Source organism: Staurois parvus, unplaced genomic scaffold, assembly GCF_062004578.1.
Source record: "Staurois parvus isolate SC_StPar_1 unplaced genomic scaffold, SC_StPar_1.0 ptg000357l, whole genome shotgun sequence".
NCBI lineage: Eukaryota > Metazoa > Chordata > Amphibia > Anura > Ranidae > Staurois > Staurois parvus.
Window position 1 is genome coordinate 1,002,266 of NW_028318153.1, and position 26,735 is coordinate 1,029,000.

At 38.2% G+C, this 26,735-nt stretch overlaps 1 protein-coding gene across 10 annotated transcripts in view; it reads left to right on the forward strand.

Moving 5' to 3' along the window:
* Positions 1-26,735, forward strand: part of ESRRG (estrogen related receptor gamma) — a 1,108,989-nt gene that overhangs the window by 832,677 nt on the left and 249,577 nt on the right. For 4 of the 10 annotated variants that reach the window (XM_089684802.1, XM_089684801.1, XM_089684803.1 and 1 more), the window contains one exon: positions 1,731-1,808. The exons of the other annotated variants lie outside the window; for them this stretch is intronic. In XM_089684802.1, the coding sequence (XP_089540928.1) occupies positions 1,735-1,808 (74 nt within the window). In that variant the 5' untranslated portion in view covers positions 1,731-1,734. The remainder of the gene's footprint in view (positions 1-1,730; positions 1,809-26,735) is intronic. 10 annotated transcript variants of the gene reach the window in all.

Below are 26,735 nucleotides of genomic sequence, written 5' to 3' on the forward strand. Positions count from 1 at the left end.
TACTCTTCTCCAGGAAACAGGTATGAAACCTATAAATGCTACATAAAGGAACATATACATATAAATTATCAACAGACCCAGCGTATATTCATGCCCTAATTTCAATGAGATAGGTCATTTTTTGAAGTATTCTTGTAGAGTTAAATACTGATTTTAAACAAAGTTATGGGCTGGGTCATTTTCATCTCATAAAGTGATGGGCTTTTGTTGGGGGTTCCCAAAGTTTGCGGACAACATCAAGTTTCATTGTAGTAGCTGAATCCCTATTTGGCACTTTTGCTTAAAGGTAAGCACATTGTCATTGAGCATTAAAGGAATGTGCCATTGTTTTTTGGTGAAGACCTAGGAACCCCCCCCCCTCCAATATTTAACCCTAGCAAACCTTGAGTTAAGGGGATTGCAGTTGTTGGGTAGGTTTGAATATCAGACACTAAATAAACTGTAGGGAACACCTTTACCTTTGCAGCTTTCATTGTTGCAGTTTGTTAAAGGCGCGGGGGTTAAAATGTAATAATGGTGTTTGGAAAATCGTCTGACCAAACTCTGTATATCGTTTTACCATCCTGTCTTCTAGTTACCTTGTCAGATGTAAATTACTGTATATTGTAAATAAATAGGAAAGATAGATAGATAGATAGATAGATAGATAGATAGATAGAATGAGACATGCATGATTTCCTCTAATGTGCATACTGTCCACTGAGTCATGCCTGATTATACATGTACACACAAACACATAGCACCATACACATACACACGCACACATGTGCAAAACATGCAAAGTTGCATAATGCAATACATTTAGTTAAGTGATATGAATTTTACATATTTTAATATTGTGTTTTATATTATGATTATTATTATACTGCATTGATCAATACTATCAATACTATCAATGCTGCAAAATAATCCCTTTAGTCCATGCCTGAGACCTATACAAGATATTTCCCTCCATGCCCTCTATATTTCCCTTCTTGCTATCCCATATCCTTGTATTAAATTGTCATTGTCCTGAAGTACATGGGAGAGAAATGAATTCCTATCCTAGACATGCTCTGACAGTAAAATATTTAGCCTTTCTGCCTCCAGTCCTGCTTTATGTGTGTGTTTGATAGTGTAGGAGTGACACCCTTAGTCCCAGCAGCCTGACACATAGAACTAGTCATTACATCTTCTTTCCTTTCCTCTGCTTGGGCTTTTCAACTTGTCCTGTGTGTGTGTTTGATACCCACAGATCGCTCTGTCGTCCTCTGAACATGTATGTTGTGTGTATGTGTTCGTATGTGTATGTGTTCATATCTGTATATGTGTGTGTGTGTGTTTTCCCCAAAAAGACCTCTTACACCTTGATGTCATATCTGTGATTGTGGAACTATGTGGGACTAGAGTGCAGTAACTGCATTGCAATCGTGTACATGAATGTATGTGTGATTATATTCAGAGTAAAAAAAATGTAGACTTTTTTTTTTCAGTAACACCCTGTAATAAATAATTTATTATTGCATTATTTGCTTATAAAATATACTATTTTACATAGATATAAATTTATACGCCCTAATATTAGGTATACCTATTCATTTATATGCATGCTTAATGGATAGCGCATATGATTTACATGCTATATACTGTTTATTTTCTCACTAATCAATGGTGGAAATGTTTTGCTTTGTTATTTTTTTGTAAAAGCATTTCCCCCAGACAACTGATAAATTCTTTTATCTTTATCTTAGGGAAATGGTATATGTACACAGACATGCTGTTAATGTGAGGACGAACACTTTTTCAGAAAATAAAACCTTACCTTCATGGTAGGAATGTATATTTTTTTCACTTTTTTTCTGTATGTAATGCCTTTTCAATTTTCATGTGTTTTTTTGTGTTTTACATTTTTCCATTGTTAATATTATTATTATTATTTTTATTTCTATGACCACCACCACTATTACTAACAATACTGCTAATCTTTGGCAAAGCAACATTGTATCTCATTGCATACTCATTGTTTTACTTATATGCCTTAGTATATTTTGACACCATGTATCATGTTTCGTTCAATAAAATTATATAGATAAAATGTGTATTTCTAGACACTTAGAGATAGCATTATTTTTTTTCTAAACCCTTAATTTTTGTAAATATTTACATTTTTGTATTATTCGAAAACATGTAGATTTGCTGACAACTTTATATTTTCAGTAAATTTCAAATATAATTATTTTCATATATATATATGAATATATATATACCATAGGTGTGTAAAATAGCTACCGCTAGTATGTATAGTCAGTGGGTTGCTGACAACAATCTCTTCCCTAATCTGCTGCCATAGTCTATAATATAAGATAACTGGGGCATTATGCTGTGTTTGGTACAGCACACTGCCCATTACACAGTAGTTACGTACTGTAGTAGAAAATACGGGTAATACGGTAAAGCAATGTAATTAACCTGAGTATTATTTAAATTTAAATTCTTTAATGTTATATAAAGGAAGTACATTTACATATAACCCTTACAAAAATTACGAGCAACATACACTTAGTATTTTTTTTTTTTTTGCATGTATGCATATGTTAGTGTCTACTTGCATTATTCAACTTCTGTGATGTCTAACTGTGCTTTGCTATTTGATCATTATTGGTAATCCTGTTTTCTTTTATTTTTTATTGCTGCTCTTTTCCCAGTTTACTTTTGAGTAAATACAGTTATCAAGAAAAGGTGTATATTACATGGGAATGATGCCCAGTCCATGTACCACATTGAGTTAGTATGTTGGGCTTTTATTAAATAGAGAATCATTTTTCCCAAATCAAATAAGCCTTGTATAGTGTAATAATAGGGTCAAGCAGGTGGGATTATTATTTTTTTTTCTCTCTGAGCTATGTGTTTCAGAGACATTTAAAGAGTTCACTTATTTAGTACAACTAATTCTAACAAATGGCTTTGTGTTTTTTTTATAACCAGACATCGAACCATTTGAATTTAAAATGAAAACTTTGCAAGTTATTTTTCAAACCTGTTTTAGTTTATTTTTGAAGATGCTAGAATGCTTTTATGAAGATATATATAGGAAGGTGTTATCATATTATATATTTTGGTAGAATACTATAATTTAGTTAACATCTACCTTCTTAATGGGTCAAAACATCAGGGGTTGCCAATGATGGGCATAATGTCTTAGTGAGCAGCACTGACATCTGTGTAAAACCTGAGATGGTTGAGTTATTGTCAAGAAGATTCAATCAACATTGTAAAAAAATGATGAGAAAAAAAATCGACATCATTTTTCTATCAGCGCAGGGTTTATGGATGCAAGGTTTGGCCTTACTTAAAAAATGCAAAGGAATCTTCTCATACATGCCAACTGTTTTTTTTTTTTTTAAATAATCTAATTAATTGCATATATTAAACACTCTGAATTAAGAACTTCTTTTTCTTGTGAAAAAGTCATATGACCTTTTTCATTGTAGCTAATTGACTCTCATCATACGTTGACAGCGAATAACAGAGATCAAAATCATATATATATTAATTACTAAAAATAACATAAAACAATCGAAGAACACTCCTTTTCTCTTTGGTAAAGATTAAGTAATTCCTTTATCAGTAACAACTTTGATATGCCCACTTCTAGGGTTCTGAGCGACTGTTTTTCTACAATAGTTTATAATAAAAGAGAGAAGGTACCAGCTCAATTACGAAGAACAGAATTGTCTGCACACTAAATAGGCCTGTTATATTTTCCCTTGTCAGCCCTTCAAAAGAGGGTGCCCATCTGTTAGTAGCACTTGTGTTTCCCATGTAATGAAGTGTGAAAATGTAAACTAGACAGGACTCTTTTTCAAATTGTCAGTTGGAAATAAAAAAAAGAAAGTTTGAAGGCTTTTTTCATATTGCTGAAGCATTGAAAAGTAGGTGACGTGGGGGGATTAAAAGTGTTAAGTGGCAAGATATTTAGTGCATTTTTTTCAGTAGAAGGTAGACAAAATAAACTTTTTTAAACAAAAGAATGATTGAAAAGGGAAATCAAGTTTACATAGGAAATTATAGCTTATGGGACAACCTCTTCCTTGTATATATACATGCAAACACACACGCGCATAAAGAAAAAAGTTGTGTTTAGATGACTAAACTATTAATCACGTACCATTTGTAAAGTCTGAATCACACACAAAAAAGCTAAATTAAAATCCTAAATCTATTAAATAATGTAGATAGATGTATTCTAGTTAGATGCTTAAAAATAAAATAAAAAATGGTATGGATGTAAAGTTAATACTATGGTGATTCCTATCATTGTTGCCCTAAGGGTGTTGCTGGTCCTTTACTATATCTTAACTATGCTCCTGTAATCACGGAACATGGTGGGGTTCTATGTTTGTTTTAAACCAAAGACATTCAAAGTGTCGTTTAACATGTCAACTGAATCCAGGACTAGAAAATACATGGAAGGCCCTATTTATCTGCTTTGATAAAGAAGGCATGTACACATTTTGATTTACAATACCCAAAAAATTAACATGGCTAGATTATGAAAAAAGAAAAAAAATATATAAAGAGAGAGAGAGAGAAAGGGAGAGAGAGAGAGAGAAAGGGAGAGAGAGAGAGAGAGAGGAGAGGAGAGGAGAGATACAAAGAAAAAAGTTAGGGAAAAAGAATGGGAAGCATGTTTATATAACTATATCAGCTCATATCTTGGGACGTCAGACAACATCACCAGTCTTGCTCCCATGAGCAATCAGAGAGGTTAAGTAGGAATTCCTAATAACTGAATGAAGACTTCACAGCACCAAATTATTATTCTGCTTTCAGAATGGGACTGAGCTCAGGTGGTGCCGGGTCATATTAGAGGGCCAATCACTGGATTACATTAGTTCGAATGACACCTGTCCCATGCATCATGTATCCACTATGTCACAGATGCTGAAACAAGAATCGACCAAGATGTAGAGACTGAAATGCTGCTTGACATTGGTGGTACCACTCCATCAACAAAGAACTGGCCATAGTCCACTGTTCATAGATAAAAAAACAGTTAGCTAACCGAAATCATGTGAACAGCTTTACTCATAAGAGAGAAAAGAAAAGTATAGGGCTCCTCCAGTAAAAATCTGCAGTAGAGGCCCACAATACATTGCATAGCCAAACAAATTAGAAAAAATTCACTGCATTAACTTTGCTGTCAGAAGGTCAGAGCAAAGCAGTCGTGCATTTCAAGCTGAAAATACAATAACCCCTTCAGTGCCAGAGGTGCGTGTGATGCATAACATTTACTGTAAAACCAATTCATTAGTCTCACGTTGAAAACATTTGTCTTGAGGTCATGGATAGGGCACGTGACTGCCAATTCTCATTCACTGTGCTGGTGCACTACCTGAGATCCTTAGTTTATTTGCCTAAGCGATGGGCTCCATTAACAGAAGAGTGCTTGAAGCTATTTCAGACCTAAGCTACATCCAAGCTAGTCGTTTTTAAAAAATAAACACTAAAATGTATCAATTCATCGCCTTCAAATACAATTGCTTATTCTACTTTTCAGGTGGGTTAAGTGTGTGTGTCATCTGCTTTACCATCTGTTTTAAATACACTTTCTGATGTTGTAGATCGTTCATAACCACTCAATCTAAATGGCCGTTATTCCAATTTTATTCCTCAAAAAAAGTTTTGGTCATTGATATATTTAATAATTCAGGCAGCAGCAGTCCGTAAATTTTTTTTTAATGTGTGTTAAGTTATATTAGGTTTAAGTGTTGACACGTTGGTGGAAATGATCATAAACAGTAAGATAGTTACCTTTTTCATTTCATAATAAGGGAATAAAATATTTCAGTGTCATGATGTGACTTCCCCAGCAGTAAATTATCAAAGATGTCTACTTGACCAGCAGCCACAACAAAAACATGTTTTGTATTTTATATATTAGAATCTACTAAAAAAAATTGTTTAACGTTTCAGCCTAAAACCCTACTTCATCTCGTGTAAATTGAGGTCCATCTTTTTTATATTTAATTTTTATTAGGTCCAAACGCGCTTGTGAAAAATACATAACGCAGTGCAAGCCTAAGATATAGACTCTCGACTGACTGTCAATGTATATGGAAATGTCATAACCTTCTTGACCTTTAACCTGTAACAATAATACACCATAGGATTGATCTTTCTCCCTCTAGACTACATCACTCTTGGTATTTTTATGATGATACGTTATTCTCTAGGCTAGTTCAGGTATTTAATCCAAGAGTATGATTAACTGTCAATGTAATATTTGCTAAAATTTGAAGACTTAAAGTTTTCCCCTTTAAGTTTTATTTTTTTATACTTATATTTTTTGTGGATATTTTTGCTTTAATTTAGTATTATAACCCAGATAATATCCCCCTCTACCATTTTTAAGGTAAGGTAAAGTAGAATTATTCAAAGCTTTGTCTGTACAGTAATACTGAGCATCAGACATGTTATAGATAATGTCAACTAACAAGTCATCTTACTGCTGCGCGCAGAAACATAAAAGACCAGTGTTATTTAGCAGTTTTGTTCCGGGAGCGTAGCTGTGAACAGAATGTGAAAACATGTCACATTCTGTAATCTAACTGGCAATAACAAGGAATCTTCATAAGACTGCTCAAAAACCATAAGCCTTTAGAAAAAAGAAGACTTTTTTTTTATAGGCGTAAAACTGCTTCTTGATTTAATAACCCAATACCATATGCAGTTCCACAAGCTTTTTTTTATTAACAGCTTATTTCTCAATTATTACATCATTATGATAAAAATCACTTTTACTATATATTTTATGTGTCATCGGCTTTGTGTATTGACATAAAAACAGAAATCAACAGAGCTAGATGTAATTAAAGAGAAAGGCAAGGAACGCGATCATATCAATTAGAAGAAAATAAGTGCAGCCTACATTTTGTAGGCCATTCAATCAGAGCATTGCATGTTGACAGAATAGTTAAAAATAAATCTATTCAAATAAAAAATTTAGTAAACATGTTGACAAAAACTGATGCTCGGGGCATCTATTGTATGGAAATAATTATGAAACAATACAACCAAAAATTTCAAGCACTCACGAGGGAAAGAGACCCTTGGCGATAGGAGAACTACTCAACTAACAAGTTTTACTTTTGTTTAATTGAAATGGAAAATTGGACTAAATTCCTTCATTGAAACAAATAGGGTCATATTTATAAAGCATTGGATCTAACATTCACCAAACATTCACTGCAGGTGGATCATCTAGGTGCATGCGTTTTAGGTGACAGTGATTGATTCACCACCAGTAAATGTTCAGTGAAAGTCATTTACTGCGCTATAAATATGCCCCATGGTGTATATAATTTTATAACATAATTAATAAACACCTTTATTTAAACCTGAGGTATAATATGTAGGGAAGCCTAATAAATCTAAATGAGGTATTTGGGTGAATTTTTTTCCACAAGTATTTAATACCCTTTATAAGGTATTGGAGTAAATAGAGGATTTTTAATTTTTTTTGTGTGATTGTTTTTTCTGTACTTAGAGAGTCCGGTGTTGTTCAAGGTAGAGCCAGTAGTTTGTATTATCACATGTTTATGCTGCTGATTTCATTCTAGGTATGATTGTGTATAAATACAGTTAGTTAGTCAGGTTTATCTGATAGCCCAGCACAGAAAGAGAGAAGCCGAACAAACTGTTTTTCAGTAAATTCACTGTTCATACACCTGATAAGATTGAAAGAGCTTTCGAAACGCTGATATGCTTTGAATAAGAAGAGAATAATCAGTTTTGCTGGCACCGTCTTATCTGGAATGCAGTTAAATGCCAATGCTTTTACATTAACAGAAGTGAATGTTTCAGACGCTGCCGGTCTTTTCTTGAAGTTAGAGACTAATATCTTTTTGTGAAGCACAATTATGAATGCTGGGATAGATTACCTGACTTAAAATAACACGTCATACGCACAGATCACATTAAAAAAAGAGATGAGGCCAGTGGTTCTCCATCCAATGTGTTTGGTTAGGTTATTGTAGGGAACATTGCAAAAAGTTTACCTGACAAAAATGCGTATGACTTTACGATGGTGTGTCATCATCCTTTATGTTGATACCAAGAGGCAGTCCACAATAAGATTCCCGTATTTGATGCCATAGGAAAGTCTAGTCAGTAAATCCTGTGTCATTGAAGTCCTCCAAAATGAAAATTTAGGTGGTGATTATTATGAAAAAGATTGACAGACTTTCAAATGCATTAGGATGGCAAAGCATCCATTTAATGTAGGCAGTCTTCTCCATTATGTAATCCAAATGGGCCACAGTTAACAAAATATTTTTTAACAAATTCAGCTGCATTTACAAAAGCAAGCATAATTGTAAAATTTGGCAGTCCTTGTTGCAACACAGCCTGACCAACCGCTTGCTGTGTCACTTGCTCCGGGTACTGTGTTCCCGCCACAGCCCAATGTGCTGCAGTGCAGGTTTTTAGGCAGGCACCTGGTGCAGGATCCATTGCAGCAACTATCCGCCTTTATTAAAAGCAGTTTCAACTCTTTACCTGAACTTTGAAGCATTTTTAATCCATATTTTTTTTAGAATTTATGACATATGTTATCCAGTCATAGGTGTGTTTTTAAAGTTTACTGTGTGGGCTGATAAATTTAGTTCTTCAATTACCTTTTATAAGAATATGCAATGTTCGCAATAAAAATAAAATTGTACTTTATTAGGCTTTACAATTGTAAAGGAACACAGATTCTAAAACTCAAGTTACCTCATATAAAAGAAGGTTTGTTTAAATGCATAAATGTGCATGAAAATATTTGTATAAGTTGAGAGAAGGCAAGATATTAACTCAGATATTTCAAGTGACTATTTGTGGCGAGTTTTGGTTGAGATAGATTAGCTATCTTCATTCATTAGAATTACTAACGGAAAATGTATAAAGATATAGATTAAAGATATAATCCAAAACAAACCTCAGAATATGTTTCGTTATGTGTGGGTTAAGAAAAATGTTTAATGTTGTTAGTAATTAATGTTTACAACCCCATTGGAATTTTTTCTGACAGGTTGGAAACCTGACATGTGTGGTCTTCAGGCAGTTGTCTTGTAGGAAAAGGAGACAAGCCTACCACACATGCAGTACTTCCATTTGGGAGGTCCAACCATGTTTGGTAGAAGAATGAGACTATTTGTTACAGCCCATCATTCCAGTTGATATATCTGCCCTTCTATAGCCAGTCTTCATAAGATTTCACCTATGCACAAACTACATAATCAATTCAAAGTTATAACAGAATATTACAGTAGCCAGCTGTCAAGTTGTGAACAACAGCATTTTCCAAACTGAGTAGAGACATGGCTACGCTGACTTGCGCTCTTCATTCAGTGATGTTGAGTAACATCCTATTTAAAAGCTTGATTCCTCTTGGAAGGGGTTAACAGATTTTGAGAGTTTTTCAACTCGTAGCTGCTTGTATTCCCTTTTTCCCTTACTTACTCTTTGTTCCCGTTCCTCTCTGTCGCTTTTCTCATTTTTCTTCATTTTATGCTTGGAAGTGGCTGTTGCATTCTGATTTGATAAATGATAGTGTAAAAAGTATTTTGATTGATTTTGGATTAGTATTGATTGCTCTTGATTAGATCACTGACACCCTGGAATCAATACGATTCGATAAGCCATTGAGCCTCTTCCCAGCCCTCTCAGACAACCAGGGGAATACAAGAAAACTGAATGGTCAAAGATGATAAATTGACCAAATGTCAGTCTTAAAAAAATACTTTATTTTTAAGTGTGGGGACAATCACAGATTTGGGTCTGTAACAATTTGAAGCTACAGACCATTTAATTAATAGCCAAAAGACTTTCCAGATCCCTATTTAAACCTTCTCAACTGAGACCAAATAGGTCAACTATAGGTACAGTTTTGCTGATTAGTAGTTTAAAGTAGTTGTAAACACAATCACTAAAATCTCATATAAGCTTTAATATGGTAATGTCATTTCAAATGTTATCTTCAATATTTTGGAATCTGCAATTTTCATTCAAATAAAACAAGGGCAATACTGCTACGAAGATCTTTTTCAGGCATTTTTAGTATAAGGTGACTATGCTCTGTCCCCTTATATTATCTCCCAGTTGTGCTTCTTAGTTGTCACCATTTCACATAAGCTTCCATTGGAAACTACAAGGGACTTTTTTAACCAACATTGTGCAGGCATGGTTCACTATTTCTACCATCAAGAAACCCACTCTGGGATATGCCATGCAGACATTGCTGTTATGACTGTAGATGTGGAATGGCTGTAAAGGGGCTGCAGGAAATCAACAGCACTGAAGAGGGTGTCAACAAGCATGTTAGTAAAAAATGGCAATTGTTAATGATACAGAGTACTGTAGTAAATTAAATCTCAATTGTTAAGGGGTTACATCTACTGCCTCTTTTGCTGATGGTGTGATGCTCCTGTAAGACAGGAATTTTCATTGTGACTTGGGAGGAGAGATTGTAAAAGCCAATGGTTTTACCACTAAAGACATTGAAATACACGAGAAACCGCCAGTGTCAGGTAATTTAGTCCACCATTGCCCACCCTGTCCTCCAAAATTTTAAATATAATTTTTTTTTGGAATGTTGACATTTAAGTAAAAATATTAATTAGGATATCTAATTTTTATTAATAAATGAAAGTCAGAAAAATATTTAGATTTTTATTTGGGAGGAACTAATGCAAACCCAGGAGAGCAGCAATACTGAATTGTTTTTTTTTTAATTCTGTGTTGGGCAAAAAAAACAATATTATTTTTAAAGAGAAATTGGCACTTTGCCCATATCTGTGAAAAGTCCCCCAATCCATTGATACTTGTCTCTTTAGTGACCTCTGGTTGCTTCTTCCTCTACCTCACCCACTGCAAAATACCCATTGCTTCCAGGTGGGTTGCATGTGACCTCCTCCCAGTGCTTGGGTCTAATCAACTCATGACGAATAGATTGATGTCACGGCTTCTTCTAAGCTCCAACCCTAGTCAATATTAGGTATTTTGTTGCTGACTGTGACATAGAATGGAGCTGTGGGGAACACTGGAGAGGTGAGTATCGGTCGGGAGCATGGGAGTGCTTTCGTATGGCCTGTACGGACTAAGTGTTGGTGTCTCTTTAAGGCAAAATATTCAAATGAGTATCAGTGAAAAATATGTGGTTAGATCTGCATTGCATTTCTTGGTTTCTGGATTTAATTTCCACCAAAGACAACATCCAAATAGAATGTATATCTTCTCCGTGTGCATGGATTTTCTCCCAAAAAAAACATACTGGTAAATTGACCAGCATCTTTTGTAATCTGGCCCTTGTTTGTGGGACTGCAGAAATTACATTAGATTGTAAATTCTTGGAGAGGCTTAATTGCTCATTGTGCCCTGTAATCTGTTGCAGAAAAAGTGTCAACAGTATATAAGAAAGTAACAATAAAAATAGCATTTTCATGACTTATTGTTCATCAATAAGACATTTTTAGGCTGTAAAGTTTTTTATGTACTTTTTGTTGTTACTAGTTATGGGATTACAAATGGCTGTTTGGCATTCACGTCCCTTTCCTAACTCACCACGGTGCCCCATAATGTTTTTCTTTGGCCTTGTTGGATGATGATTAATCCAATTTTATTAGTGCAACACAGGACAAATTCTGCGTGGCTGTGAATAATTTGAACTAGTCCTCTTGACTGTATGTTGCAGTTTTAACTGTGGGGAAACTCGGTACTACGGTATAATGTGTTTGACAAACTCTGACTCCAAAAAGGTTAAATTACTTCCATGTATAGGAAGGTTATGCAGTCTTTATTTAATTTTGGTAGAATCATTTAGTCTAGTTTTAATGAAATAAAGTTGTCTGTTTTTTTATTAATTTTCTTTGGGACTACCTTACTTTAGAGCTTTTCAAATATGCACATGATAGCAGGATTTATATAAGTCTTGCCACCCTAAACTTTCTCTCTTGTGTCAAACCGCCTACCCTAGTCATAGGGTAGTGTTAGTATGACACTAACAGAATATGATGGCATAGATACATGAGGTACAGTGAGGCTAGGGGTAGAGTGGCTGTAAGAGGGAGTTTCTCTGTTAGCACACCTGGAATTGATCTGTGTGGGAGTACGGCAAGCTATCAACCATCACCCTGCTTTACTAGTTTTTTGGTTCCCTTCAAGCTGTGAAGGGACAGGAACAATGAGGACTGGACAGTTTGTATCAGGTTTCATGGCAGAGCCAGATTATCCACAATGCATCCCTGGAGCCTTATGGATGTCCAGGAAGGATGGCCTCAATCCTTATACCCCTGCAGTAATCCAAGGAAATAGAGCAATATGTCAAAGCTGTGTACCTACCTCACTTCATCATGGAGTATGTACTTGTAGACAGGTGGTGCCTCTTGGTGCAATGCCAGTACAGACAACACAAATGGGATGAATTGCATTAGAAGTCCTTGTCAATGGCAATAAAAGGGATAGGATGGGAAGAAGGGACAAACCAGCTACCTTACCTAGAACCCAATTCTGCGTTAAACCATTTCTAAATCAGGGCAGCAGTCTAGAATATTTTATTATACAAGGGAATGTGTTATTCAGAGAAAAATAATCTATGTTTCCTATGCAGAAATTCAACCTAGGCGATTCGATTTTTGAAGACTAATGTGAGCATATTTTTAATAGGTGTACCTACTGACCAATTGCAGGCTGACAGCCATTTTTTTTGAAAGAAGGTAGCTAAAGTGCAGCTAGTTTTGGGTATCTGGATTTATTTATAGCAGGAACACTGTTGACATGTAGTTTACATGACCTCCTTGGTTTGTTTGGGATTTGTTGAATGATCCAATTTCTGTTCAGTGTCCAAAACTATACTAAAATGCAATTCAGTGTCCAACCAAACAATTTTGCTTGTTTATGCCTTTGTGATTGTGGGTGGGGTAATTGGCTTGCAAGCTGCAATGGAGAAAAAACTGATACAAAATTATGGACAATATTTACCTTTATTTTAATACTGTTCCCCGAAAAAGTTTTTTGTCTGTTGGATTCAGATCTGTCCATTGTCTAATGTACGTGCCTGGATTTAGTCAAGTCAATAAAAGTATGCGCTGTAGTTCCGTTGCTTAGTTAGGGAGTGCAGGGAAGTCTGTCAATAAATAAAGGTGTCAGATATGGGTCTTCTTTTCCATTAAGCTGGCATATCCCTTTAATCTCTCTTCTTTGTTCCCTGAGCTTAAATATATTGTGCACACATAGGCACATACACATGCACATACAGACACATCAATATTAGCCTTACTTGCCCTCTCGAGGTAGTTTCCTGATCTCACTGTCTCATTGTGTGTAAAGCCAACTAAATTTATTTCATCACCCCACAGAGATGGACACTTCTCACTCTTGGCAATCATTAATCCACTGTTTTGGTCACTGATTCTGTAAGAGTCTGTAGGTGGAAAGTGTTCTCATCTGGAACTAAATTCTGCATATTTATATTTTTAAAAGGAGAGAAAATTGTCTGTGCTATGAAACAGTGCAGGGCCTGAAAACCTCCATGACAAGATTTATGGTACACTGCTTTCACTAACACCCACTCCATGTCAAACCCATTGAAGACACTTGATTACCTTCTACAGCTGAACCCCAGGCATCCACCTTTATTTACAGCATCTTTAAAATATTGTTCGCAGAACGTCTTGGTTTATAAAGGCAAAATGTCTGGGCAGCAAAAGTGACTTCATATAGCTAAATCTCATCCATGCAATGTCTACGGAATGCTTTGGCAATAAAGATATGCTCTTGGCATGTTATTTAAGGGTGCTTATAGCAGATGTAAAGAAGCAGATTAAAACAATGAAGAGACATGTTTACTTTTCAAATTCATACTGTCCTTTTCATTGATCAGCAAATCTGTCACTTGTCTATTGGGCCAATCCATGAAATTGGAGGAAAGAAAACAAGCTTAAATTCAGAGTTATTGCTTTTACTGACTCTTTAGGTTTTCCCTTTCATTTTATGGAAATATTAAACAAGGATTCTTATTGGTTGCAGTGAGCAACAACTCTGTTTTTTGCTCACTCTTTGTTCCCCAGTTGTTATGAATGCCAATATGTCTAAATGTATGGCGGAATGCTGTTTAGAGTCTGGAACTCTGCACAGGTGCATGCCTGGACTCTGGAGATGGCCAAATACCCAGAAACGTTGTTATTTTACTGTAACAGGTCTGTGCTTGGACTCTGGCGCTAAGTTTTTAAAATGGCTACATGCACAGAAAATGTAATATTCCATTGTAACAGTTTTTTGGACATCAACAAATACTGTGGAAATGTGTTTTTATGTAATGGTGCTTTTTATTTTATGGAGGTTATTTACTAAAACTGAAGAGTGCAAAATCTGGTGCAACTTTTCGTAGAAACTAATCAGCTTCCAGATTTTATTGTCAAAGCTTAATTGAACAAGCTGAAGTTAAAAGCTGATTGGCTATCATGCACAGCTGCACCAAATTTTGAGTGCACCAGTTTTAGTAAATCTACCCCTGTGTGCTCAAGCATTGTCTTGGTGACAGGTTCTGTTAAATACTACTACTTAAAAGCTACATGTTCCATTGCAGACTATTGACTGTTTATGTTGTGACATCATTGCCAGCTTTTGAATTTCCATAGTTATAATAAACATCTGAATAAATTATATAGAGATGATACTACTACCTCCAATTAGATATTACCACTAAGTGGTGCAGATAAAGTCATGCATTTAATCTACGTACAATGTATATGGCACTGGCCCTGGGAAGGAAACCTTTCCATGTTTACGCTCTGTATAACGAGGTTTTAATGTTAGCGTTTCATCCTCTTTTTTTATCTGTCAATTTCTCTTTCCATCCATTCATCCTTTCCTCATTTGGTTGTTAAGACACTACAGGTTCACCACTGCTAGAAATTTTAAAAACTCTATGTATTTTGTGAATGTGTGTTCGCACATTGGGAAAAACAGAATATGTGCTCTATGGATGTATTGTACACCTAGAATATACTGGTGGGAGATCTACTGTTGCTGAGCACTGTTATATAGCAGAGGCATAGCTTGACGCACTTGAAACCCAGTGTGAGTTATGAGATTGGACCTCACCTAAGGTTTAATCCCATACTCACTGCTCTAGATTAAAATCCCTAACCGCCATAACAGCCATAACACATAACACCCCTACCCTATTGCCTACTGTAACCCACATAAACCTCCTTCTGCACCCAACCCACTCGTATGCCTACTCCACCTTGTACAGTATATCCCCTCTTCCCCAGGAGAAATGACCAGCCACATACTTTATCAAAGTGATGGCAATGAAGAGGGCATTTGTATATAGCTAGATTGACTGTATCGGTCCTTAGGAGCAGAAGTCGGTCTTGACCCAGTTTCAAGCTTTAATATCCCTGTTTCTACATTAGTGCTATGTTTAGGCAGTAGAAATGCATGGTGAATCCTCCTGCATATTATCATTAATTACGGCTGTCATTTTCACTTTAGCCCGTGTTTACTAGGAATACCCAACCAAATTTAAGGGAGTTAGAGTAAACAGTTGAGCCTGTGACATATATGCAGGGGCAGACTGACCATTTGGAAACTCGGGCACTGCCCGAGGACCCGGGGTCAGTAGGGGGGCCCCATGAGATGCCCCTGGTACCTTTTTCATAGGCTTTTTTGAGTGTGGGCAAGGACACAGGGGCCCCATGATCCCCTATTGCCTGGGGGCCCCATGAGTTGTCAGTCCACCCCTGCATATATGCATACATTCAAACTAAATTTCCTGGTGATAGAAGTCATTTTCTGAAGCTTGGGATAGGGTTCAGAATAGAGGGACCTTAATGCACAGCCTCCCATACACCTCAGAGAAGGATGATCCATAGTACGCATAGGTTCTGCAAATCTTGGCAGTCCTCACTCTGATGTGCACTTACACCAGAATTGGCACAAACAGCATAGCTCTTTTTTGCGGTGTCACCAGCTCAATGACAGGCAAAACAATGGGTGGGCTTTCCAGCAGAAGCCACCGTAATCAAATTAATTTGTGATCATTTCTGGCTTCAGACATTTACAATTCAGATTTTTCCTGGATTTTCACCACAAACTATCCTGAACCTCACTAGAATTTTGAAAAGAGAAACACTGATTAATTTGCTAATTAGTCCTTCAAAAATTGGACATTTGATACTAATAACTTCATTAATTAAAACCCGTTACATCTAAAAATATGTTATTTTTCTTTTGAATGGCAAAGAGAAGCTCCCTGCCAGAACTTTGTTTAAAATTTGAAAATTCACATGCCCTACCGCTGTACAGTAAACAATATTTGAACCGGCTGGTTGTTTGCTCAGAACGGACCTTTCAGCAAAACCAATGCAGATGTAGGAGGACTAGTCCAGAATTCACTGTACAGAAATGGAATGCTGTCAACTCCTTTTATTTTGGTTTCTGTTTGATGGTACTTTCTTTAGGAATACTTTTAAAGCCTATTAAAGGACAGGTCTTGTGTACATATAAACAGTGACATGCAAAGTGCACTTCAGGAGGGGTTCTGGGAGCCTGGTTGAGCAGTTAACAATGTATGTCTAAAGATTGGTTGTGTGATTCCAGGGCAGACGGCAGTGCTGCAAGAACCGCAAGCCATGAGCCAGCCAGCAGCAGGTGTGAACTACATAAAACAGGATTAAGAGAGTGCCAGAGTGTACACTAAAAACAGAAACCACACGCCCCTATTGCCCCATCTTCAAAGAGATAGGAGTCAGAAGTCAGTGGCAGCCTTGCATTCCCTGTTTACTAAACAGCACTCAGTTCCCTGTGCAAACTGATCTGTTCAGCTGCGACAAGCTTAACCCTTCATTAAAGACAGTCAGAGGCAAACTCCTTTAAATAGGGTGCGTAACAAGCTTGGATCTTTCACATTTCATTTTCTTTGTGATAACATCTTGTTGGATACGTGCCAAAATATTTATCCTAGAAGTTAGCAGCAGGTTTCCAAAGTTGAGCCATGAAAAAAAAATTGGAAAATACCTTTTTTTTCTTTTTTCTTTAAAGTGGCACTGTTTGTCCCATTTTATTGTCCACTTGTCATGCCTGTAGCACTGTAGGCTTGTTGCCCAGTGATATAAGTCTAAGTGACACTGTTTATTGCTCAACCAGAGCTTTGGCACTGGATACATTGTACCAGCCTATATGGAGTCAATGCATGGTCTGGCCCACATCTGGTTTGGGTGCTGAATTGGTTGAATGAATTCTGGGAAACATAGTTCCAGGATGCCAACTACATCACAGGTTGTGACCAGGGGCGGACTGACCATTTGGAAACTCGGGCACTGCCCGAGGGCCCGGTGCCAGTAGGGGGCCCCATGAGATGCCCCTGGTACCTTTTTCATAGGCTTTTTTGAGTTTGGGCAAGGACACAGGGGCCCCATGATTCCCTATTGCCCGGGGGCCCCATGAGTTGTCAGTCCGCCCCTGGTTGTGACCCATTGTTGCTCTTCCTCAAAACTGCGGGGATTAAGGCTGGAATAACACCGTGAATTGCATTAATGTGCACTTGTTAAAACAATGCTTTTTTATACATCAAGGCACACCACATTAAGGCAGCCCATACGTTTGGGGCTTTAACCACTTGCCAACTGCGCTTTAGCAAATGACTGCTACAGCATGGTTGTCCAGTTCTGGGAGTGCGTCATATGATGTCCTCTGAGAACACACCCTCCCACCCGCCCCCAGCAGCGCGCACCCGGTGATCGCCATGATCGCTGTGTCCTACGGACACAGCTGATCATGTGATGTGGTAAACGGCCAATCTCAGTGGCCTTTTACCACGCGGTCAGCTGTGTCTAATGACACAGCAGATCACCGGGTAAATACAGTTGCTGGTTATAGGCTGCACTTTCCTTATGCTGCCAAGTGTGAGGAAGGTACTGCCGATAACAGGCAATTGTCAGAGAACAGATTGGCACTGATTATCAGGGCACTGATGATCAGTGCCCAGCAGTACTGTCCAACAGTGCCACCCATTAGTGCCCAGCAGTGCCTCCCACCAGTGCCCAGTGCCACCCACCTGTGCCAGCAGTGCCCAGCAGTGCCATCCACCTGTGCCCATCAGTGCCACCAACCTGTGCCCAGCAGTGCGTAGCAGTGCCACCCACCTTTGCCCAGCAGTGCCACCCTTCAGTGCCCAGCAGTGCCACCCACCAGTACCACCCATCAGTGCTGTCCAGCAGTGACGCCAGTCAGTGCCATTAGGCAGTGCCACCCATCAGTGCCCAGCAGTGTTGTCTATCAGTGCAGCATCATCAGTGCCACATATCAGTGCCCATGGGTGCTGCCTATCCGAGCCACCTCATCAGTGCCCATCAGTGCTGCTTATCGGTGCCCTTCAGTGCTGCCTATCAGTGCCGCCTATCAGTGCAGCCTCATCAATGCACATCAATGAAGGAGAAAAATTACCTGTTTGCAAAATGTTATAACAGAAACAAAGAAAAACGTAATTTGTTTAATTGTTTGCTCCTTTTTTGTTAATAGTGCAATATGGATATGTATATAGTGTTGCATGACCTCGCAATAGTCATTCAAAGTGTGACAGCGCTGAAAGCTGAAAATTGGCCTGGGCAGGAAGGGATGTATAAGTGTCTGGTAGGCAAGTGGTTAGGGAGCAAAGGATTCATTAAAGTAGGTTTCACTTTATATATCTAATCAGGTTAATAGAATAAATAAAACACTCAATAAAGTAATTTAATTTCACGGAAAGGCTGAAGATTATTTGTACATTGTTAATATTTATTAATGTTTATTTTGAAATTTAGTTGCTATCTGCCTCTATTTCCCATGTTTGATATGTAGAATGACCTGCATAATACATTGTAACATGGATTTGTTTATTCTTGAAGCCATTACATAAGTATGCCATTTCATAGTTACAAAGTTGCTTTTAGCTGTTCTGGGTCTGATAGAGATAGCCCTCAATACAGGAGCTGATGGAAGCTGCACTCAGTAGGGCTAGCTGTCAGCTTCCGATGATGTCAAGTGACTGATGTCATCTTACCTGTCAGGGTCACAAGTGCATCTGTCACTGGGATACATAGAACGGCTAAATAAAGGCCTAGTCCAGGACCTAAATATAGTATCGGCAAGCTGAAAGAGACAACGGTAACCTGAGCCGACAGATGATGATTGTTTTCCTTGGTTTTCTAATTTAAGGTTCTTTCAGCTGTGTGTAGACATTGTAACTATTAAAGTGTACCTGTCACAAAATAATGAACTAGAATTTACAGAGGAGTACATAATTATGTAGGAAAAGGGCCACAGTGGTCTGATCCAAGTAATCGAGCTGAAAAGACCTATACAGCTCATTTTCTAATTGTGAAAATAAGTATCCATTAAACCTAAAGCAGCAGAAAAAAAATTCCATGCAGTGGGGTTGTGCTTGCACTGCATGGGTTAACTGCTCATTTTGTCCTGGGATGCACAGAAAGGCTGCACTCACCTGATCCTTCAATCCTCCAGAAAACCGCGCTCCCCCCACGTCCAGTGGTGGACTGTTCCTGCCGTCCTCACATCCAGAACTGGTGTATGGGCGTGATGACATCAGCAACAGTCTACCACACACTACTGCTAGACCATGAAAGGTTAGGAGCAGCAGGGACCAGTCTTGCACTGGGAGGATCGGAGGATCAGGTGAGTATATCTCGTCCCCTAGACAAAAATGAGCAGATAACCCATGCAGTGTAGATACAGCCCCACTTTATGGGTAAAAAAAATACTTGAATTCTTCTTTAAACTATGAGAAAAGACTAGAAGGTGGCCAAAGACTCTTGGATGAGCAGCTATGGTCCAACCACCCACCATCACCTTTGACACTTAGAATTTACATAAACACAAAATCTCTGCCTGGATGATTGTTCGCGTTCCTGTTATAGAGAGGGGAGGGTAACATTGCTTATCTGGGAGGAGAAAAATAGAACCGAAAGCTAAAACCATATATATGAGATCACCCGAACAGAGCAATTCCCTTGTCAGTAGGCATTTTAGTGTCCATGAATAGTGTAAACTTTGGTACGACTTACCAATGATAATAAAAGTCCTAAAATTCTAACTACAAAAAAATGAGTAACAAGAATGGGGTATGTCGTCCAAATAATTTTCCTTGTCAAAAACTGCAGTGTGATGGACAGTAGAGTGGCTTACTGATTAGCACTTCTGCTTTGCAGCACTAGGGTCCTTGGTTTGCATTCCAACCAGCATGGAGCTTACATGTTGCTGCTGTGTTTATGCGGTTTTCCTCCCAAACTACGTACACATGCTTGTAGGTTAATTGCTTCTTGTGTAAGTTGAACCTTTAGCATGTAGGGACTGATTTGAATGTACCATATGTAAAGCACTGCGTAAATTGTGCTATATAAAGAACTGTAGTAATGGCCTACTTGTGCAATCCATTGTCATTGCTTCAGAGTACATTGACCATTCACATTTGTTACAATAATGCAAGATATGAAATCTTCATGGAACCTTACAAATGAGCATCCTGAGTCTTAAAGTGGATCTTGCATGAAATGTCAACTTTTTGTAGTCCCTTCCCATCCCCTAATAAGTAATGCTAAAAATAGGTAAAAAAAAAAAAAAAAGATCACCTTCCTTTGTGGCTTCCGGCGAGCTTGTCTTCTTGCGGAAACCTGAGGATTCCAAATCTCATGAAAAGCCACCTCTTCATAATGTTGCATTACCAGGATCCAGGGAGAAGGCCAAGTGACCTCATCTTCATCTACAGGAAGACAAAGTCTAAAAATAAGTTTTTTTTTAATAGATTTCATTAAATTTTTTTCTTATGTTTAAGATACTTTTTCTTATGGGCTCCAAATGAAACAGACCTTTTATTTTCATGTAAAGTCCACTTTAACCATTTCAATACCGGGCACTTTTACCCCCTTCCTGCCCAGGCCATTTTTCAGGTTTCAGCGCTCTCACACGTTGAATGACAATTGCGCGGTCATACGACATTGTACACAAACTAAAATTTTATCATTTTCTTCACACAACTAGAGCTTTCTTTTGGTGGTATATAATCATTTTATGTCTTTGGTGAAAATAACCCAAATTAGGATGTATTATTTAGTTTGTAGGAAAGTTATAGAGTTCACAAACTATGGGATAGATCTGAATATTGATCAATCCTGAAGTACTGACAGCCAATCTGATTTCTTGAGGTCCAAGAATGTCAGAATAGTACAGATATCCCCAAATAACCCCTCTTTGCAAAGTAGACAGTCCGACGTACTTCATAAGAGGCATGGCGAGTTTTTTGAAGTTGTATTTTTTGTCATACTTTTTCGGAAAATGAAAAAATTCAAAAAATGATTTTCACTATTTTTTTTTACATACTGTCACCAGTGCAGTACAGCATCATCATATAACTGGCATGGCAGTGATCAGGGACACTGACTGGTGACAGTATGAAAAAAAAAAATATATATATCTTTTTTTTATTTTTTTTTATTTTAAATATTTTATTAAATTTTTTTTCTTTTTTTTAAGATTTTTTTTTCATATTTCACTATGACCAAAGTAGTTCAATGTTACCATAGTAACATTGTACTACTTTGGGGAAGTGATCAGTATTTTTTTTTTTTTTACACAATTTGCTTATAGCAAAGAATTACTTTGCTATAAGCAAGCTTTTACCTGACGTCGATTCATTCAGGGTTTTTTTTTTTTTTTTTTGTGCTTAGCTGTGATTTGGCCACAGCTAATCACATGACATGTGTATGTGATTAGCTGTGACCATTCACAGCTAGACACTAATATACAATGGATGGCATGAATGAAGCCATCCATTGCATACAACTGTCATGTGACCTGCTGTGATTGGTCACAGCAGGTCACATGGTACCGACAACGGGGGCCGGTACTCAGATCTGTCATCGGCTGTGTCCGAGGTACATGGCTGCTGACAGATCGCACCACTGCGCGGCTCTGCAAGCGCGAAAACTGCGCATGCCCGGGAGGACGCCATATGGCGTCCACCCGGAAATCTACAGCATTTTGCCGGCCGCCAAACGGCTATTGGCTGGGCGGCTATTGGTTAAGACATTGTCACTAAATCAGTCACTGGAATATATGAAGTGATGTCCTTCACCATGCTATATGAGGTGATGTCATTGAGTATGATCCAGTAATAAGGACAATTGTGTTTATTCCATCAGGACCATAGCCACATATCACTCACTGCTATGACATCACAAGCTATGTGGCTTGTTCAGTAAGGTAAAGAGTAATGAGATGTGCAAAGTGCAGTAAACGCAGAGTGACAATTCCAGTTAGTGATTTCTCATTAATTGCTAGGGGTTGCTTTACTTTCACATTGTCCAATGCTTAAGTGAATAAGCCCACTTATGCCTCAGGTCTAAATGCCATCGGTTGGCATGTCAAATACATTTCGCATCTGCTAGTGGAACATTGCTCCATTACTAAATATCTTTAGCAGAACAAAATGCATTTTTACTTTTTTTGAATTGAGTGATTTCTTATTATATTTCTGATATTTAATAGTTTTACTATTGCAATACTGCTGAGTCGCCAGATGCATAGGGTTAGCCTGTCTTTTTCAGGTAAAGGTAGCTTCAGTTTTTGTAAGGTGACCGCCCAGATTAATGTGCAGCATTGGCTTATTACTGAAGCGCTACAGCTGAAAATCCCATCGGATACAGCTCAGACCAGTCACGTGACATCCTAAATGGATGCTGCGGTCTTGGGGTTGTGAAATTACTGCTCTGCTCTTCCAGGCTTAGGGCAAGCGCCTTTTTCTCTCTGAACTCATATCCATACACACTGTAATGCTCATTTTAATGATACATCTGGGAAAATAGCTGCAGTTAGCTGTTTAATTTCAGCAAGTGTTTGCATCTTGCTGTTACTGTATGTCACACGGGCAAAAGGCTTACCAGTTACAAGACTTACAAAACTTCCTATCTGTCCTTATAAGCTCACTGCGTGCTTTCTGTCAAGGAGTCAGCTGCAGGAAACCGTTCCCCGTCAATCTCAATGTCAGTATTTATATATTCGTGAATGTTTTGTCGGCTATTTTGTATGAAGCAAGCCTGCAGTTATATGTAGGTAGGGGTGAATCCTGAGGATACAGAGGGCAGGACAGGAGAGAGACAAGAAAAGTAGCAAGGATAAAAGTAGACATTGGTCTTTGGCCGACAGAATCTTCTAGAATCTGAGTTCTTTGAACAGCTCAAACCAGAACAATTTCCAGCAGGCATATAATATGTGGCTATGTGCACTCTATGTTTTTGTTTTGTTTTTATGATTGTGAACTTAGGCTGGACCTGCAATAAATGAGGTGAAGCAATCCAGAACTTTTTAGATTGAGGTCCTCGAAAGATGGACATATTTAATTTGATCAAAGTGAACTTGCAATGGCTAGTATGTTCGGAACCCAAAGAAAAATTTGCCAGAGTCAGGAGTCTTCTCCAGGTATACATACAGTGGAGGTTAGCATAAACACATAGTTCAACCAAGGCAATAGTCCTCTTCCGAAATGAAGGGACCCACCAACTCCAAGCGTGAAAACTTTCAATAACCTCATCACAGATGTAGAAACTTAGGAACATGGAAAAGTGGTGGCAGAAAAAGACAGAGTGGTCCATCGAGTCCACCCATTTGTTTTGTTTTTTTTGTTTGCTTTTTTGTCTCAGTATAGATCTATGCTTGTCCTAAGCATGTTTGATGTCTTACCTAAATGCAAACAACTTTTTATTAACTGGGGCATGTCCAAATAGGTTGGGGGCCATGATGAACGAAATGTCGGCAACAAGGCAAAATAGAAACTATTCCATAGAGCAACCAACTCTAACGCGTTTCAGTCAAGAATAGACCCTATTCATAGCTGCAACTTATCTTTGTCTTGCCTAATATTACATTCACACCAGTCTCCTGTGTTTGGTTTATTTAAATGAAGGAGAAATTGTCTACAAAATAGAAGCAAACTTTATGCGGAGCCATATCAGGAATATGAGATGTTGGGTTTAACCACTTGCCCTCCTGAGGATTTACCCCCCTTCCTGACCAGGCCATTTTTTGCATTACGGCGCTGTGTTATTTTAACTGACAATTGTCCAGTCATGCAACACTACACCCAAATTAATTTATTTCCTTTTTCCCCACAAATAGAGCTTTCTTTTGGTGGTATTTGATCGTCTGTGCGGCTTTTATTTTTTGCACTATTAACAAAAAAAGGCTGACTATTTTCAGAAAAGTAACAACATTTTTTACTTTTTTCTATTAAACATGTCCAGTAATAAAATTAAAAAAAATTAATTTCATCATAAATTTAGGCCAAAACGTATTCTGCTACGTCTTTGCTAAAAAAAAATCCAAATATGTATACATTAATTGGTTTACGTGAAAGTTCTAGCATCTACAAATGGCAGTATATATACTGGAATTTATTTATGTATTTATTTTTTTCCAAGTAATGGCGGCAATCAGCCATTAGGGACTGCAGGACTGCGGCGGGCATTCTGATACTGGGGGGAAACTGACTTGGTGTCACTGACATCCCCAGTGACACCAATACAGTGATCAGTGCTAATAAAAAGCACTGACACTGTACTAATTGCACTGGACAGGAAGGGGTTAACATCTGGGGCGATCAAAGGGTTAACTGTGCGCTTTGTGCTGTTTTTACTATGAGGCTGTCTGCTGTGTTTCACTGTAAGCACACTACAGAGCCATACAAAAAAGTGTGCAGGAGCTGACGGGAGAGATCTGTGTTGTTTATACACAGGTCTCTCCCCTGTTGGAGATACTCGGTGATCACCGGGTGCCGGCAAGAAATCACCAATCCCCGGCCGGGACCCGGTGATTGACAGCCGAGGCCGTGAATGGCAGCATGGGTAGGTCGCGCCTAACCGGAAATACAAAATCACACATATATATATATACATGATTTTGCGCACCCGTGCCGCACTGTAGCGGTATTTTTGCTATGGGGCGGTGTGGAGGCGGTTAATCATATAAATCTCTCTCTTACCTTCTCTCTTGGGGTCAGTAGATAGAGACAAACCTCTATGCTCTGCCCCAGAACTTTAGAGCTGCTCAAGAAATAAAAATGTGAACAAAACAAGGTAGTCTAAATAGGATCAGTGCTGTAGTATTGTCCTGGTCATGAAGGAGTTAATTGAGACAAGTGAATGGGCTGGCGAGTTAATGAAAAAAAAAAAAGAATATTTGTTTCAAAAACCGTCAGTGTGTTTCCATGCATTCGTTTTGACGTAACTCGATTCGCCATCTGAATTTTTGAGTGAACTCGCCAGTGGTGTTTCAGTCGCTCCCGGTCTCCCATCGTCTGACAAAAAAAAAAAAAAAGAGCATGAACGGTGACACAAGTAATCAGCATTCGCGGGGTTATCTGAAGCACAGCGCGGGCTTTGTGCTATACATCGCTGCGGCCGCACGCTGCTCTCTGCTACTGTGACAAGAGAGTGTACCTGGAAGACAAGGCCCTCCAAGCTGAGGCAATGAGCGTCAGACGGGGCGCTCGGCCATCTGTCCCACCTGCTGCACTCCTGTCCATCTGCTATCTGCAATAGCTCATTGCAGACTTCCACACAAGAGCACTTGGTCTGGAAAAATAGGCAGCGTGAATTATTTAGGTTGCTGTGTAAATACAAAAGAGGGGAGAGGCAGGGGTGAGGAATGAAGAAAGAGAACTGAACGGCCACTGTATGTATGTGTGCAAGGGATTACTATCGATGGGGGGGTGTGCTGCTGCTTGTGTGACGTCACCTGCGCCTCGAGGAAATAAACACGGAAACAGCTCATTTGGAATGTGCACGTGTGTGTGTGTTCATGTTAAAGTGAACCTGTACTTCAGCTGGACTCTGGCTATACACGTGTAGATTTTCGGGCGAGAATATTCATAAGAACAGCCCTACGAAAATTCTTTGCACATTCAATGAATGGACGAATGTCGTTTGAAAATTCTCTTGCTTTTAACATTCAGTTTTAAAATGAATGTAGTTTCTGAACAATAACCACATACACTGGCCGAAAATTCATTTGATCGAGAAAAGTTTTCCTTCCTGCTCCTTTGAATTTTCTGGTCACTGTTTTTAAAAACAAACATCGATTTGACCCCACTAACGATTAGAAAATTAAACGAATATTCTGGAAACGAAAATTCTCGAACAAAAATCTATAAGTGTATGGCTTTAGGCTGCATTCACACTTGAGCGTTTTGGAGCTTGAAGCTCTAAAAAAGCTCAAAGTTAAAAAAAATTAATTGTTCTCTATGGTGCCTGTTCACACCTGATCGCGCGAACAAGCATCATAGAGAACAATTGATTTTTTTACGTTTTGGAGCTTCGAGCCTCAAGCTATAAAATGCTCAAGTGTGAATGCAGCCTAACAGTTTAGCTTGATAGATGGCTAAAGCTGGCCATACACGTATAGATTTTCGTTCAAGAATTTTCGTTTCAAGAATATTTGTTTGATTTTCTAATCGTTAGTGGGGTCAAATCGAGGTTTCTTTTCGACTGCAGTGATGGGAGAATTCGAAGGGGCAGGAAGGAAAACTTTTCTCGATCAGACAAATTTTTGCCCAGTATATGTGGTTATCGTTCAGAAATTACATTCATTTTAAACTCCAATGTTAAATTTTCGAACTACATTTGTCCATTCACCGAACATTCAAAGAGTTTTTGTACGACTTT